At 35.4% G+C, this 15,077-nt stretch overlaps 1 protein-coding gene across 2 annotated transcripts in view; it reads right to left on the bottom strand.

Annotated features, from left to right (window-relative positions):
* LOC150075908 (TGF-beta receptor type-1-like) overlaps positions 1 to 13,712 on the bottom strand; it is a 674,197-nt gene extending 660,485 nt beyond the window's left edge. For both annotated transcript variants that reach the window (XM_090388117.1, XM_090388116.1), the window contains exon 1: positions 13,306 to 13,712. In XM_090388117.1, the coding sequence (XP_090244243.1) occupies positions 13,306 to 13,369 (64 nt within the window). In that variant the 5' untranslated portion in view covers positions 13,370 to 13,712. The remainder of the gene's footprint in view (positions 1 to 13,305) is intronic.
* Between the last annotated feature and the right edge of the window lie 1,365 nt (positions 13,713 to 15,077).

The raw sequence follows: 15,077 nt of genomic DNA, 5'->3' as shown, positions 1-15,077 counted from the left end.
AAATAATAATAAAGATACATTATCAATATAAATTCCCCCGAATGCACCTTGAACAAAGAATACTTCTCAAATGAGAAATGCACTGCTATTCATTCGAAAAATGTATCAACCCAAGATAGGCAATTTAAAAGCTTTGAATCCACAACTGCAATCTTCATTACAGATATAAATCATGATAGGAAAGAAACCACAAAAGCATATCTTCTTTCAATTGCAAAATCTGAATGAATGTATGTTCATTTGAATAATAAGAAACATTTTGTTTACAGCAAGGAGTCATGCACTCTTAAATATTGGCTGTACATAAACATACACATGCTTCTTGATTAGACCAGGGTTCGAGCCCATGACCACCAAATACAGAGGATGCGGAAAGGTCAGGGAATGATCACCACATATCTCCGGAGCAATATGGCCTTAGTTGCTAATGCTCCTAAAAACCAAATAACAATCTTTTAATTAATAAGTGGAAGTTTATATATCTAGTAGCAGCTATAAGTGTTAGAAGACTAAAATTTGCCTTTGATTAGAATAAGAAAACCTCTGTATAGTTAATATAGTTTGACTGTTAGGATTTTTTTAAAAAAATAAATAAATTTCCATTTATATTTGGTATGTTCACTGTTGCCAGTGGAGTTCACAACATAAGTGTTTTACTGAACCCAATATACAAGTGCAACAGTTAACAATGTGGCCATGCATTTCACTCTTGCAAATGTGGATGCCCATATGCATTATCCCTGGGGATAAAACTATTATTGGCTAATGATAAAACTAAAGTGAATAGTTGCCCAAATAATAATCATCTCAATAAAATTGAGCAACATGAGAACAGCAGAGAAGAAACATTTCATTTCACCATTTAAATAATGCACTGCCACAGGTTGCAAAGACAGACAAACATACTCACAGGGCTCATAAATGCATTTCAAAACACCCATTTGCTGTGTCCCCAAAATAAAGTTTCTTTACACATAGAACCTGCCCATTTAAGAAATTCACTGATGAATTTCTTAAATGGGGGCATTCCATGTGTAAAGCAGAATCAGAAATCCCAAACCAGAGTTTGGATGGCACTGCCCCTAAAACATTGTTAAACCCCAAGTCTTAGCAGGGAATTTTTCTCAGCTAGGGGTGGGGGATTACTTCTTGCAGCTTGGTACTTTGTAATGTACATAAAGTACCAAGCTGAGAGAAGAGATGAACCATGTATACCAAAGCTATCAGAATTAGTATTAGTAACGGCCGTATGGTGCAAGAAAGCCTATGGCTTATGCTGCACCAGCCAAAAAAAAAAAAAAAATCCGAACAAAACAAAGATAAAAACAAAAATTAAATAAATAAATAATAATAATTAATAAATAAATAAAAATAATAAAATGAAATTAAAAATTAAATAAAAAAAGAAATTAATCCTATCATCCTATGCGCTTCCCTTACCCGAAAGTACTATCCAGATGACCTTTGAATTTCCCCAAACTGTCGGCCTCCACCACCCATGAAGGCAACTTATTCCAGTAATTTATAACTCGCTGGCTAAAATAAAACTTCCTGCAGTCCAATCTAAACATTTCGCCGCGTAACTTGAATTTATGTCCCCTAGTTCTAGCATCATTTATAATCTTGAAAATTTTGTCCTCATTCATTTTACTGATGCCTCTCAGAGCCTTAAACACCTCAATCAAATCTCCTCTAAGGTGTCTAGTTTCCAAACTCTGCAACCCACATATTCGAAGTCTTTCTTCATAAGGACGCCCTTTTGCCGATCTCACCAGGCGAGTTACCCTTCTTTGCACCCTTTCAAGAAGCTCGATGTCTTTCTTTAGGTGCGGTCTCCAAACTTGAACACAGTATTCCAAGTGTGGTCTAACATAGGCCTTATATAATGGGATTATCACGTCCCTATCTCTACTTGCAAAAGTTCGATAGATCATCGATAGGACACCATGGGCCTTCCTTGCAACCTGTTTACAATGCTCAGAGAATTTCATGTCTGACCGTATCGTAACACCCAAGTCCCTTTCCTCCAGTACTGGGTTTAGTTGAACTCCACCAAGTGAATAAGTTATTTTGGGATTACTGTTTCCCAGGTGTAATACCTTACACTTTGTTGGATTAAAGCACAGCTGCCATTTTTCTGACCATTCTTGAAGTCTATCTAGGTCTCTCTGAAGAAGCTCAGCTTGACAGTGATCATTAACTACTCTACCAATTTTAACATCATCTGCAAATTTAGACATCACGCCCTCTATCCCTTCATCAATGTCGTTTATGAAAATTAAAAACAACAGTGGTCCTAATACTGATCCTTGGGGAACCCCACTTCTTACATCAACCCAATCTGAATTGAAGGCTAAGCATTAGCATTAGTAGAGGCATTTGATGCAAGAAAGCAAGCTTATGCAGCATCAGCCAAAAAAAAAAAAAAAAAAAAAAAAAAGTAACATAAATAAATAAAAATAACCACTTCCACTTCACCCCTCTGTTCGTTCGAAATACCTGTCCAGCTGAGCCTTAAACTTATTTAGGCTATCAACTTCCACGACAAGGGATGGAAGTCTGTTCCACCCACCAACCACCCGCTGGCTAAAGGCAAACTTCCGCACATCTATCCTACATCTGTCTTTCCTCAATTTGAATTTATGCCCCCTCAGGTGATTTTTCTGAGCTAGAGGAAGAATCCCATCAGCATTGAGCATGCTCAAACTATTCAAGGCTTTGTACACCTCTATCAGATCACCCCGCTGGTGCCTAGTTTCCAGACACTGTAATTTGCAAAACTTAAGCCTTTCTTCGTAAGAGAACCCCTTTGTCCCATTCACCAATCTAGTTGCCCTTCTCTGTACTCGTTCCAGCAGCTCTACATCCTTCCTGAAATGAGGCCTCCAGGCCTGTATACAGTACTCTAGGTGTGGCCTGACCATTGCCTTATACAAGGGAATAATCACCTCCTTATCCCTGCTAGAAAAATTCCTATATATCATTGACAATACACCATGAGCTACTCTTGCAGCTCGTCTGCACTGCTCAGAGAACTTCATATCTGCCTGCACCACCACCCCCAGGTCCCTTTCATTCTCTACCACTGTCAGTGTAGTACCACAGAGTTGATACGTTGCTCTGGGGTTGCTGTTTCCCATATGTAGTACTTTACATTTGTCAATGTTAAACTTCATTTGCCACCTCGAAGCCCATCTGCTCAACCTTTCCAAATCCTGTTGCAGCAGCATAGTGTCAGTAGTGTCCTTGACAACCCTGCCAACCTTCGTATCGTCTGCAAACTTGGACATTAAGCCTGATATACCATCATCAATATCATTTATAAATACAGAAAACAATAAAGGCCCCAATACTGAACCCTGAGGGACTCCACTAATAACATTAGTCCACGATGAGCAGTGTCCATTGATCACCACTCTCTGTCTTCTCCCCCTCAACCACCCCTTTATCCATAGCAGCAACTTGCCTCCAATGCCACACTGCTCCAATTTGTGCAGCAGTCTTCCATGTGCAACAGTATCAAAAGCCTTTCTAAGATCCAAGTATATAATATCAAAGTTATTCCCTGCATCCAGTTCTTTTGTGACTGCATCATAGTATCCAATCAAATTGGTCAGGCAAGACTTCCCCTTAACAAAACCATGCTGTGTCCTAGCTATAACTGAAGTCTTGTCTAGATGATCCTGCAGTGCTTCTTTCACCAGTGCCTCCATTAATTTTCCGGGAACAGAAGTTAAACTCACAGGTCTATAATTACTTGTGTCAGCCTTTGATCCCCCTTTGTGAATTGGGGTCACATTTGCACATCTCCAGTCAATGGGTACCTCCCCTGAGTCCAAGGAAGCTCTCATAATTATGGCTAAGGGTTTGCTTACCTCCTTTGCTGCCTCCTTTAATATAACTGGATAGATCCCATCCACCCCAGGTGCCTTTCTTGTGTTTATCTTCAACAATTTCTCCTCCACTTTGCTCTCAGTTATTACAAGATTCTCTAGCTTACTGCTAGAGTTGAATACACCTCTGGCATTCCCCTCGCTGAATAACTCCTCATGTGTGAATGTCGATGCAAAATATTCATTTAGTTTGTTAGCTACCCGAGCAGGGTCATCAACAGTTGACCCATCGATCTCAAGTGGACCAATCTGATTCATCCCCTTCCTTCTAGAGTTTACATAAGTAAAGAACTCTTTGCTGTTTTTCTTCGCATCCCTTGCCAAGGATCTCTCGTAATCTGCCTTCGCCTGCCTAACCTCCTTTGTAACTTGGTTACAGATCAACTTGTATCTATCATAGGCATCCGTGTCACGTGTTAATTTGTATGTATCCCATGCATTTTTCTTCTCTGCCATATGCCTCATTAGTTCATCTGACAACCATTTAGGCCTAAACCTTGAACAATATTTCTTAGTTGGTATGTAAAGCCTAGTAGCTTCCACAATAAGTTCTTTGAATGCTTCCCATTTTGAATTTGCTGTTGGCAATATCATCAGTTGATCCCACTGTATAGAATTTAAATACTGTCTCAGTCCATTGTAGTCGCCTTTACGAAAGCAATACCCCTTCCCTTTACCCCTAATGGTAGTTACCTCTTTGAGTAACTCCCACTTCAGCACACTGTGATCACTGCCACCAAGTGGTTCATTTATCTGCAGATTCTTAATGCATGAAGAATCACTACTGATAATCAAATCAAGAGTATTACTCCCTCTAGTTGCCTCCCGAACATGCTGATGTAGAAAACAAAATGGTAAAGAAAGCAAATGGTAATGGACTGATATAATAGATTCAAATGGTGGACAAATATAATTGATACAGGTTTAATACAATAAGTAAGTGCAACAGTTTATGTATATAATTAAATGTAAGTAAGCAAATGGGGAGAGAGAGAAAGAAGAATATAGTCATGCTCAGTGTGTGATCTTTAATATCATGCTCTTAATGCTGTATTACTATAATCATCTCAATGAAACTGAGCAACATAAAAAAAAGCACAGCAGAAACGTTTAATTTTACCATTCGAACAATACAATAAATTTATGAACAATAATAATAATAAATCGTTTTTATTGCATTCCTCTTATACAGTTAAATGCTACATAAAAGGAATGGAATGAACTGTTTGAAAGGTAATAAATTGGGCAGGGAGAGGAGGAGAAATTACAGAAGCATACGCTGTCATCAGAGTACAGAAAACAGAAGTTTTACAATCAGTTATAGGAAAAAGAAGTCACATTAAAGTTCCAAGTAACTATTTTCTTCATTATAAAATGAAGAAAAAAATGCAACAATACTAGCATATTTATAAATGCATTTATGTCAAAGGATTATTACATATAAAATTAAGTTAGAGATTGAGTTTACAGTTATATAATATCAGCCATTAATTCCCAAATCTGCTAGTTACATGATAGGAGAAGGGGTAAGAATAGAATGCATGCCAAAGTAGTACTGTTAGCAGTTTTACAATACATAACAGGTTGCACAAAATATAAGTCGTAATATCAGGCACAAATATTATACTATAAAAATATTGTTCATGTATCACTGTTCACATGAAGGCTTTAAATTTGCTCATAGGAGGGACTGCATACAAAAGTTAGTTTCACAATCCTAAGGGAGAAGAACTATTTAAAATTCATTTACATATTATTTGTCACAATGTCAATCCTGTACCTACGTTCAGTCTGACTACTTTCACTGTCCTAGCAGACATGCATTTGAACAGCTTTTAAGCATTATTAGTTATGCCACAAAAGATAGACAAGCCCTTTGGCCAGAGATGAAGATCCAGCCTACACACAGCCAGAATATAATAAATAGCTACATCTTGGTTACTGAATGTTTGAATATAAAGGAACATAGTTAAAGTTTCTATAAATAAATGTTTTGGAGGTCAAGTCCTGAAAACAAACTTTACAGTGAGATACACTGATAAAGTGTTATTCACCTGCAGACAATTTTCACTGAGCACTTGCAGCTGTCATCAACATGACAAAGGCAACAGGCCCAGAGACCCCCCCCACTGTAGGGAACTGGGAGGGGGATGAATTGAATAACTTATATCACAGAATTTAAGACGTGATGTAATTGTATACTGATATATAAAATACAAGTTCTGCAGGAACTTGTGGTGCACAAAATCTTACTAAACAGGATGTTCATTAATAAATATTTTACTTTTAATAATCAAGTATGTACGCCATTACCAATGCAGATGAATAACTGGAATGACATTCTGATGCACTCTAGCTCATTCTGAGCCCAAAGTCCAGCCTTAAAGGTAAGACTATACATTTTTTCACCAAAAGGGAGCACCAATCCCCTTTCCATATGCTGCTGAACAGAGCTCAGATTTGCTTATTCAAATGTAAGCATTAATGCATCATTTTATAATATCCATATTTGCAACATCAATCAGGCTTTAATGATCTAAAACGCTTTCATAATTTTACTGTTAAGTTTCACAGTACATTACTAGTTTTTGCCACAGTGCATCACAGTAAGCATACTTGTGAGCAAGATAATTATTATGTAGACATTTCAAAGATAGGGACAGATCATGACCTAAGCAAATGTCTAAGCTCATGCTTTTAAATACCCATAAGTGCCCAATCCCAAAGTTTTTTCCATTAAAAATGAGAAATTCCTACTGAATGGGATTAAAATGATCCATTGTCCTCAAACACCTATGAGTTCTAACACACCTGCCAATAAACATTTATTTTGCATTTAACTGAGCAGCTCCACTCACACAGTGCCTATGCACTTTCACTGGTGTTTGCTGCCAATGAAAGCAATTTTCAGGAGCTAACAAGCCAACTAAGTCTATTCCTAAGAATAGATTTAAGAGCAGTATTTTTATATAAATTTTAAAATCATCTGAATAATTATGTTGTACTGGAGAAAGTTGCAAGTTATTAAGAAATAGAATGGTTTGACAGTAAAATTCTACTGAATTCCCATGAAAATTCTACAGTTCATTGTGTTTCTTTGCTTATCACAGATATTTCTTTGAATGTATTAGTTAAGTCATATCCACATGTTGCAGGATAACCGTGAAGTAGATTCACATTATTTATGTGATGTTTATATAGTATTTACACAATATACAACTGGGGAGTGGGGGAGACAGACCTAATAGCAACAGGTTGGTTGGTTGGTTGGTTGAGTTTTATTGGCGCATCAGCAACTATGGCTATAATGCGCCAAAACCTTGTCATAAAAAGTAAAAAAGTTTCAGTGACCTACTGAATTAGGTCACTACGTCAGGTTATAAAAACAAGTATAAACTGTAACAGACAAATATCAGTAAATAAGTAACAATGGAAAATCTTAAAATAATGAGATTTTTAAATATGATTAAAAAGGTTTACTGATTTTAGGAAATTAAAAATAGCAGACACATGGTCATTGTCGGATAAAATCTGACTGAGTGTATACGGCTCAGTCAGATGGTTAAAAGCGGTAAAACGAGCATTTCTAAAACTGGTACAGTCAACTAAAATGTGTCTGATTGTTAAGATTGTGCCACAGGACACACACATAGGAGGGTCATCAGCCCTCAATTGCAACAGATCTCAAGGGAAGAAATTTAATATGAAAGTGAACAGATTAGATTGGACAATAAGGTCAATCATAATTATTATAATATTTAACACACAACAGTCCGCAATGCTGAAGTAAATGTAATTGGTGCCTCTCACGAAGAAAATCCCCTCCATCATAACATACTGACGTAGAGGCAAAGTGAATTTTACAAAAAAAAAAAATCTTACATCAGCATCATGATATTCCAGAACCATTCTTAAATGCATGAAGCTAAAAGAAAAAAAAAAAAAAACACAACTTATCTTTTATGAACTTCAAGTTCAATCCCTCTCTCATTGTCATGTTTACCAGACCTGAGTGACACAACCAGCAAAATAAATTAAGCAATAAAATGGGAACTCAATCACTTTATTAGAGATTTTAAAATAAATGTAAAGAATCCTGTGAGCAGTTGAAATGAAAAACTGTCATTACATATACTGCCATAACAGTATATGGATCTTTTCAAATGAGTGGTGAAGCCACTCAGTTGAAAAGATCTATATTCATTCCTTTATAATGAATATTTTTTTCCTCCATTTTCTGTTTATTTTTATGAAATTGAAAAATTTCATAAAAACAAAAACTTTTTCACTTGAGGCCAGAGTTAGCTGGATAAAGTGGAGAAAGGATTATTTGATGTGTGTAATTCTAGGTTTTTCATTTTGCACACATGCAAACTGACTTAGAATATGTACAACCACATACACAGACCTGTATTTTGCTCCCACATCTGAGATTACATGGCTCTGGTGGTAAAAATAAAATAAACAATACAAATTCTTGTACTGTTAATAGTATCTCCTAGGTCAGCAATTTATTTTAACATTTATAACAGAAATTTATTTAACATCCACACTTCACACCAGTGTTGTGTAACAAGGAATATTAGTATCTTATCAAACCAAAAAATACTCCTCTCAGAAGTTATGTTAGCCTGTATGTTATGTAGAATGTAGAATCCACTGCTGGGCAAAGGCCTCCCCTCAACTTTCTCCATTCTTTTCGGTTCAATGCCAGTCTTGTCCATGTGGAGCCCATAAGGGATGTTAACTCATCTCTCCAACTGGTTTTCTATCTTTCTCTATTTCTTTTTCCTTCTCTTGGTAGCCAAACGGTTGTGAGCTTATCCCACGAGTCCTCTTGTTTCCTGGCAAGATGTCCTGCCCACTTCCATTTTAAGGACTTTGATGCCATCATTGATTTTAGTTTTTTGTCTGATAGAAACCTCTAGATCTATCTCTAGAGACCATATCAAAGTTTACTAATAAGAATTGCATCCCTGAATGTACGAACACTGAGCATAGAAGACAGATTTACTGAATCAGCAGTAACACGTGCCAAAATCCTATTGTAGGTAAATCATCTTTAAGCTTCCTGTGTTGTTACCCCTGGAAATTCTCCCTCTCCACTGCTATGTAGTTGCTTGACACTAATGAATAAACGTATTCTGTTAGACTGAAACATACACTGGTACAGAAAACTGTAGAGAGCTTCTAATCATCACCAGAGTATCAACTAATGCAACTTGTAGCTAATAAGTATACTAAACAAGAATGACCCAAGAATTGGTCACCATTGTTTTGTCTTTCATTTCTTCCTAAATGAAATGAAGGTGTTCAGAAGCAGGGAATTCATCCTTTAAATGCAATATATTGCAGCTATAATTGGCTGCAATTCAATAGCAAGACTGCAAAAGCAGAGCACAGTTTTATCAGATCAAAAGCTATGGAAAGGCAGCTTCTCACAGTTGTCTATTAGTTAGTGTTAAGGAGGATAGAGGTTTATGGCAGTGGATTGATTGGATGATCTCTCCGATCAAGAAGCTTTGGTTGCGAATGTGGTGCAAGACAATTTGACAAATTATTTTATTTAATGTTTATATATCGATAATTACCAGTGCACATGATTCTTGAATTGGAGCAATTTATATTGAAATAAAAAATACAGCTCATAAGTAACTTTACATGTGAAGCAACATTGTCCAAAAGATTCTTGAAAGATGAAACATACTTCTCATCCCAACATGAGGTCTGGGGGAAAAGTCCACCCTTTTACTCCTGTAAAGTTCTGGTTATATGTCACCAATATTCAAAAATGCAAATATGTTCATGCATATTTACATTGGTTGTCCAACAAGGTTCCCCCTCCCCATTCTCAGTAAGAAATACATGCATCCTTGCTGGCTTTCATGTACATGCTTGTTACAGCTAAAGAAAAAGTATTTTAATATCATTTACAATATAAAAACATAGAAGGAAAATAGCAATGGTATAGCTTTACCTTTAGTGAAAATATCATTAATTATGAGTTATACTGACAGCCAATGCAAAGTTATAATTCAACATAAACAACTTTTTTTTTTTTTTTCTTTTTAACTGTTAACTGAAAATATGCATGAAGCAAAGAGAAAAAAAAAACAAAAACAAACTGATACAGATAGATGGTTTGACAACTAATCCAGTCTGGTATAATTAATCATGAATTAATGATGTAGCAACAATCTGATTTGTCCCCCAAACTTAAAATTATAACAGGTCACAAGGTTTTATAAAAGCCAGTTACAAGTCAAAACAGAAGGGATAAAAAATTTATTTCGTTTTTGCTCAAATCAGGAAACACTGTTGCGTTATGTAACAAATATTGATGTAAGTTATATATTTTTCTGATAAAAACGAAATTAAATTATACAAATTAAGTTCTGGTTTATAACATTACCTTCGCCAAATTCCTAAACTGCTGGTTTCCTTACTGAAAAATCCAGCAATACATACTTATAATTACTTTACTGTCTTTAAAAACAGTATCACATGCACATAGAATTAGCCAGAAGTAGTTTTTAAAATTGTGTAGGTTTGAAAACAAACTGTACAAACTCGCTTTATACTCATTTACATATTTATTCTTATATATATATATATATATATATATATATATATCATATGTTACTTTTGTACTATGACATCCTTATAATGGTTCATACTACTCCATCTGCAAAAACTAGATTTTATAATTTGAAATAACAAATTAAAGAATATTTTAAAACTTTTCTCTAGTTAGATTAAAATTTTCAAAAATATAATTCAAAAGTAACTAGTAACTGAAATTATTCCAAGACATGCAGATTAGCTCTAATATTAATTAAAATGCATGAACACCTTCATAAAGACAAACAAAGATAACACTTGAAAACATAAACAACTCTTGAAAAAGAGTTGTTTATGTTTTCAAGTGTTATCTACCCCTCAAAGCTCCATGAAGTCACAGGCGTCATTAACACTTTCAGTCGCAACTAAGTACTGCAAATATTTGATCTTAGAATTAATCGGAAAAATCTTTTCTTTTCCATTTCGTTAATAAAAACTAATCTTTCTTTTATTAATAAAAATCAGTTTCCAATAATTCAAAAAAAAAGTTCGAAACTCAAAGTACTTTTGGCAACGCGATCTGTGTCATTTTGAATCTTCCTCCTTTTCTCTTTAACCAAATATCATCTTTACATTAAGATGTTTGGGTTCTCAGATGGATATTAAACAAACTGATCAAACTCCTGATATATTGCTAGTTATGCACATAGATATTCACACCAGTTTTGATTATATTTTTGTTATTTGGTCCCGTACTGCTTATCGCATAAATACTTGGAACCGTTAGCAGATATATAAAATTTATGTAATATGATATTGTACAGTCTCTTAATGTTTAATAATTGGTTGCTCAACAATTCTGTACAATGTATATAAGTTCGTTTATTTTAGAATCTTATCTTAATTTTTTTTAACTTTATTATTGTACGGCATGCTTAACGTAAATATAAAAATGTTTTCTCCATTCAAAATCAGTACTTCAGTTAGTACTGATTATGCAGTGCTATTTGTATACTATTATATTTTACTTTTAATAAAAGCTACACTGCTACATGGATGTTCTAGAGGATGTGAAAGTCAACTAATTTGCATTTCAGAAGTGATTTATTACTGCCTCTTCCTTTACAGTGAACCTACCTGATTGCGTAATAATACACTCTATACACTAACAACACTTAAAGAATAGAAAAAAAAAAAAAAAAAACTCATGCCAAATGAACCCCATACATTGGTATATGGATCTCCTATGAAATATCGATTCAGATGAATGGATCGTACATCTGTATATATGAGTCTCCTATGACGTATTCTGTACGGGCGTAATATGCCTTAATATCAAGTAAACTGAAAAAAATTTGATGTTCTCTTGTGTAAAAGGTGAAATATTTTTATTTGACATTTTACATATATTGACGGTTTATTTGGCAATTATGCAACTTTCAATTTTAAATGCTTCTCCGACCATAATATTTTAACAAGCATGGCTTGTCACGCGCAGTGGCGTTGCCAACATTTTAGTTTGGGTGAGAATTGGCAACATATCACAGAATGGGTGGGTTAAGGGGGTTGAAAAAAAAATATACACACAGAAAGGTTTCGATTTATTTTACTTTTAATTCTCGGAGATTTTTAAAGGATACGTGAGTGGCACTGCTTCGCAATAACCTTCTGTGTCAACACCCCGGGGCACGACCTATACTTATAACGATATACCACATAGAATTGCAATAATAATTATTATTATTTATTGTAAAAATAGTAATAATAAGTTTGCACATTCAGAATCTACTGTAGCAGTTCTGTATAGATGTGTTACAATTCAGAATTCTTCTAAATAAAAACGCATCTACGTTTTGGGTATTTATCTAATCGTTCCTATATTTGCAATTGACAATTGCATACTAGCCATCAAAATATTAGAAACAGTTATATTTAGGATTACTAATTATCAATAAGTTTGTTATCTCTAAATAAAATACGTTGCACACAATACCAAAGAAACCTCTCGAGAATGCCAAAGCATCAAAGTTTCCTTTGAACTATTGATAAAAAAATAATAATAACAAAAAGTACATTGATGTTACTGAAAGATCTAAAACTAATACCGAATCGTTCAAATTTTAAACGCGAACATTGTGTTTGGTAATAGATTGCCTTCAGTATATATACTTATCACCACAATAGAAAGCAAGTTGAATTCGTAATAATACACACGAAAATATATTCGGTCGCGCACGCACCTACGCTAGACAACTAAGCTCCTCCCATCGGAACCCATCACGGTATAAAACAGATACACTAAAGAGGGATGTAGTACAGGCGCTTCGAATGAAGATGAAATGGCAGGTATGCTGCAAAGCACAGACCACAGAATCCAAACCACGTACCAAATATTCAATAGCAACTTAAACTTAAAACACCTCCCCGAGGAAGCAGTAGTGCCCATGCATCAAACAGCTGTAATGCAAAAGGAGATGAGTGACCTGCCTCTCCTTTTTATGCGAAAATATGATCCACAAAATTTGTACGAGTAGTAACATTAAAAACAAATTCAAGTGTACATTCATAACACTGCAAATTGAAATTTGGAAACAACAGTATTAAATCCTTACATATAAACATAATGAAAGGAGGGGCCAAACCGAGTTGCCCGAGGTGTGATCCCAAATGAGTGAAGGGAAATTTTCAAAGACATTCGCGTGCTCTGAAGCCGAAATGAACGATTTTCTTAATAAAAGCAGAAATAAATATTAACATAATCATGATACAGTTGCATTAGCAACCAGATATATTCTGAAAAATGCTTGTGGTAGAGGAAGACAGGCATTGTACATAAAAGTGGTTGTCTTACCTGTATACTTGCTAACGAAGCAGACCAAAAATGTTACCAGTACAAGTGACACGTTGGAGATCATCTTGAAATAAGCCTACAGATGAAGTTCGTTCCTACAACTACCATCATCATCGTCATAAAAAATCCATTTTTACAACAGCAAGTAGCTTGTCGTCCTCCCTGTATCTGCTACTTCAATCGCTACAGAGGCCAACAAGCAAGTTTCTTGTAACAGGACACATAATTCTTCCACCTCACTTCATTTTTGTTTATGGTTCTGCTCTTTACATAGTTTTATATACTAAGTGCTCTTTCACGTTTTCAGCACTTGGGATTAACTGGACTTAATATTCCATACTCATCGCGATGTAAAACAACCATCCTTCCCAGCACATGCAAACAACAAGCCATCAACCTTGATACTGTCAATTCCCAATTCTGAATTTCAGCGGCGTTGTAGTTTAGGCTTAAAAGCGCGCGATCACTCACAAATGTACATACGTGACGTCACGCGACGCGACATCTAGTGACGGGTTGTCTAAACACAACTGTTGAGAATTAAAAACCCCAGTATAGTGACGTGTTTTATCTGCGACGATCGAGGAAGGGAAAGAAAAAAATAATAATAAAAGAAAAGAAAGAAGAAGTGTCCGCATTTCAGAGCGAGGTTAACTACAACTGAACGGCACAAGCAGATGCGATAAAACAGAGCGCATTCATCATTTTCATGCAAAGGTGTAATATTAAATAAACTCCATTTGCTGATAATAATGAAATGCAAAATGTTCTGAATAATAATTACTTTCTTGACTTTTAAGGGATTCTTTAGAATGCAGGAGTGATAATTAACCTCTGAAGGTCTTATGGGGGGGGGGGCACAAAACCTATAAATGAAATGATTAGACAATATATTTAATGGTTAAAAAGAGAAAGAGAGCCCCCATTGTAAGATTTTATGTTTGAATGCTTGATTAACATTATTCAACTGATTTATTTATTTATTTTTTAATACTCAGGCAAAATGTCAGCCAAGCAAAAGATTTTTTTTTATTTTTTCACTAATGGTCTCCTCGAAATTAGACTCTGGGCTTCTTTTGACCTTTTAATACTAAACGTGAATAGCCTACGGAAAGCTTTTATAAAATGCTAATTTAATAGGGCACGTGACTAGTGGCTTTGATTCTCTGACACAGGCGTGGATATGTAACATAAAAATATCAGGGTTCAGCGATACGATATATTTTTTTGCACCTCCATAATTATGCAAACAAAATTAAAGATTTACTAAAAATAACTGTAAATTGCAATGCTACAGCGATAAAACAAAACATTATAACTATTGGTAAGTACACTGCTCGACAAAATTAACAGAACAAAATGTTTTTCATGAATATTTTATTGTGAGCAGTGCCTTCGGCACTGTTCACAAAAAAAATAGGAGTCCCATTTTAGCCTATAATCACATTCTAGACGTTATTTCATCTGGAGACAATGAGCAATGCGGTGCCATCCTCCCAACATCAGAGAAGTGTACCCTTACGGTGGAGGCGGTGTTCTCGTGTGGGACGGATTAATGTTCAACGGCCGCACCCCTCTTCATGGTTTTGATGGAGCTACCATAATTTGGGTCCATTGTTGTTTTCTGTATTGATTAATGATATTGATGATGGTATATTAGGCTTAATGTCCAAGTTTGCAGACGATACGAAGGTCGGCAGGGTTGTTAATGACACTAATGACAGTACGCTGCTGCAACAAGATCTAGAAAAGTTGAGCAGATGGGCTGGGAT

This window comes from Mastigoproctus giganteus, chromosome 13 (genome assembly GCF_048544385.1).
Source record: "Mastigoproctus giganteus isolate SK-2022 chromosome 13, ASM4854438v1, whole genome shotgun sequence".
In the NCBI taxonomy this organism is placed as follows: domain Eukaryota; kingdom Metazoa; phylum Arthropoda; class Arachnida; order Uropygi; family Thelyphonidae; genus Mastigoproctus; species Mastigoproctus giganteus.
The sequence above is the reverse complement of the archived record's forward strand: the minus strand, read 5'-3'. Positions and strand labels throughout refer to the sequence as shown.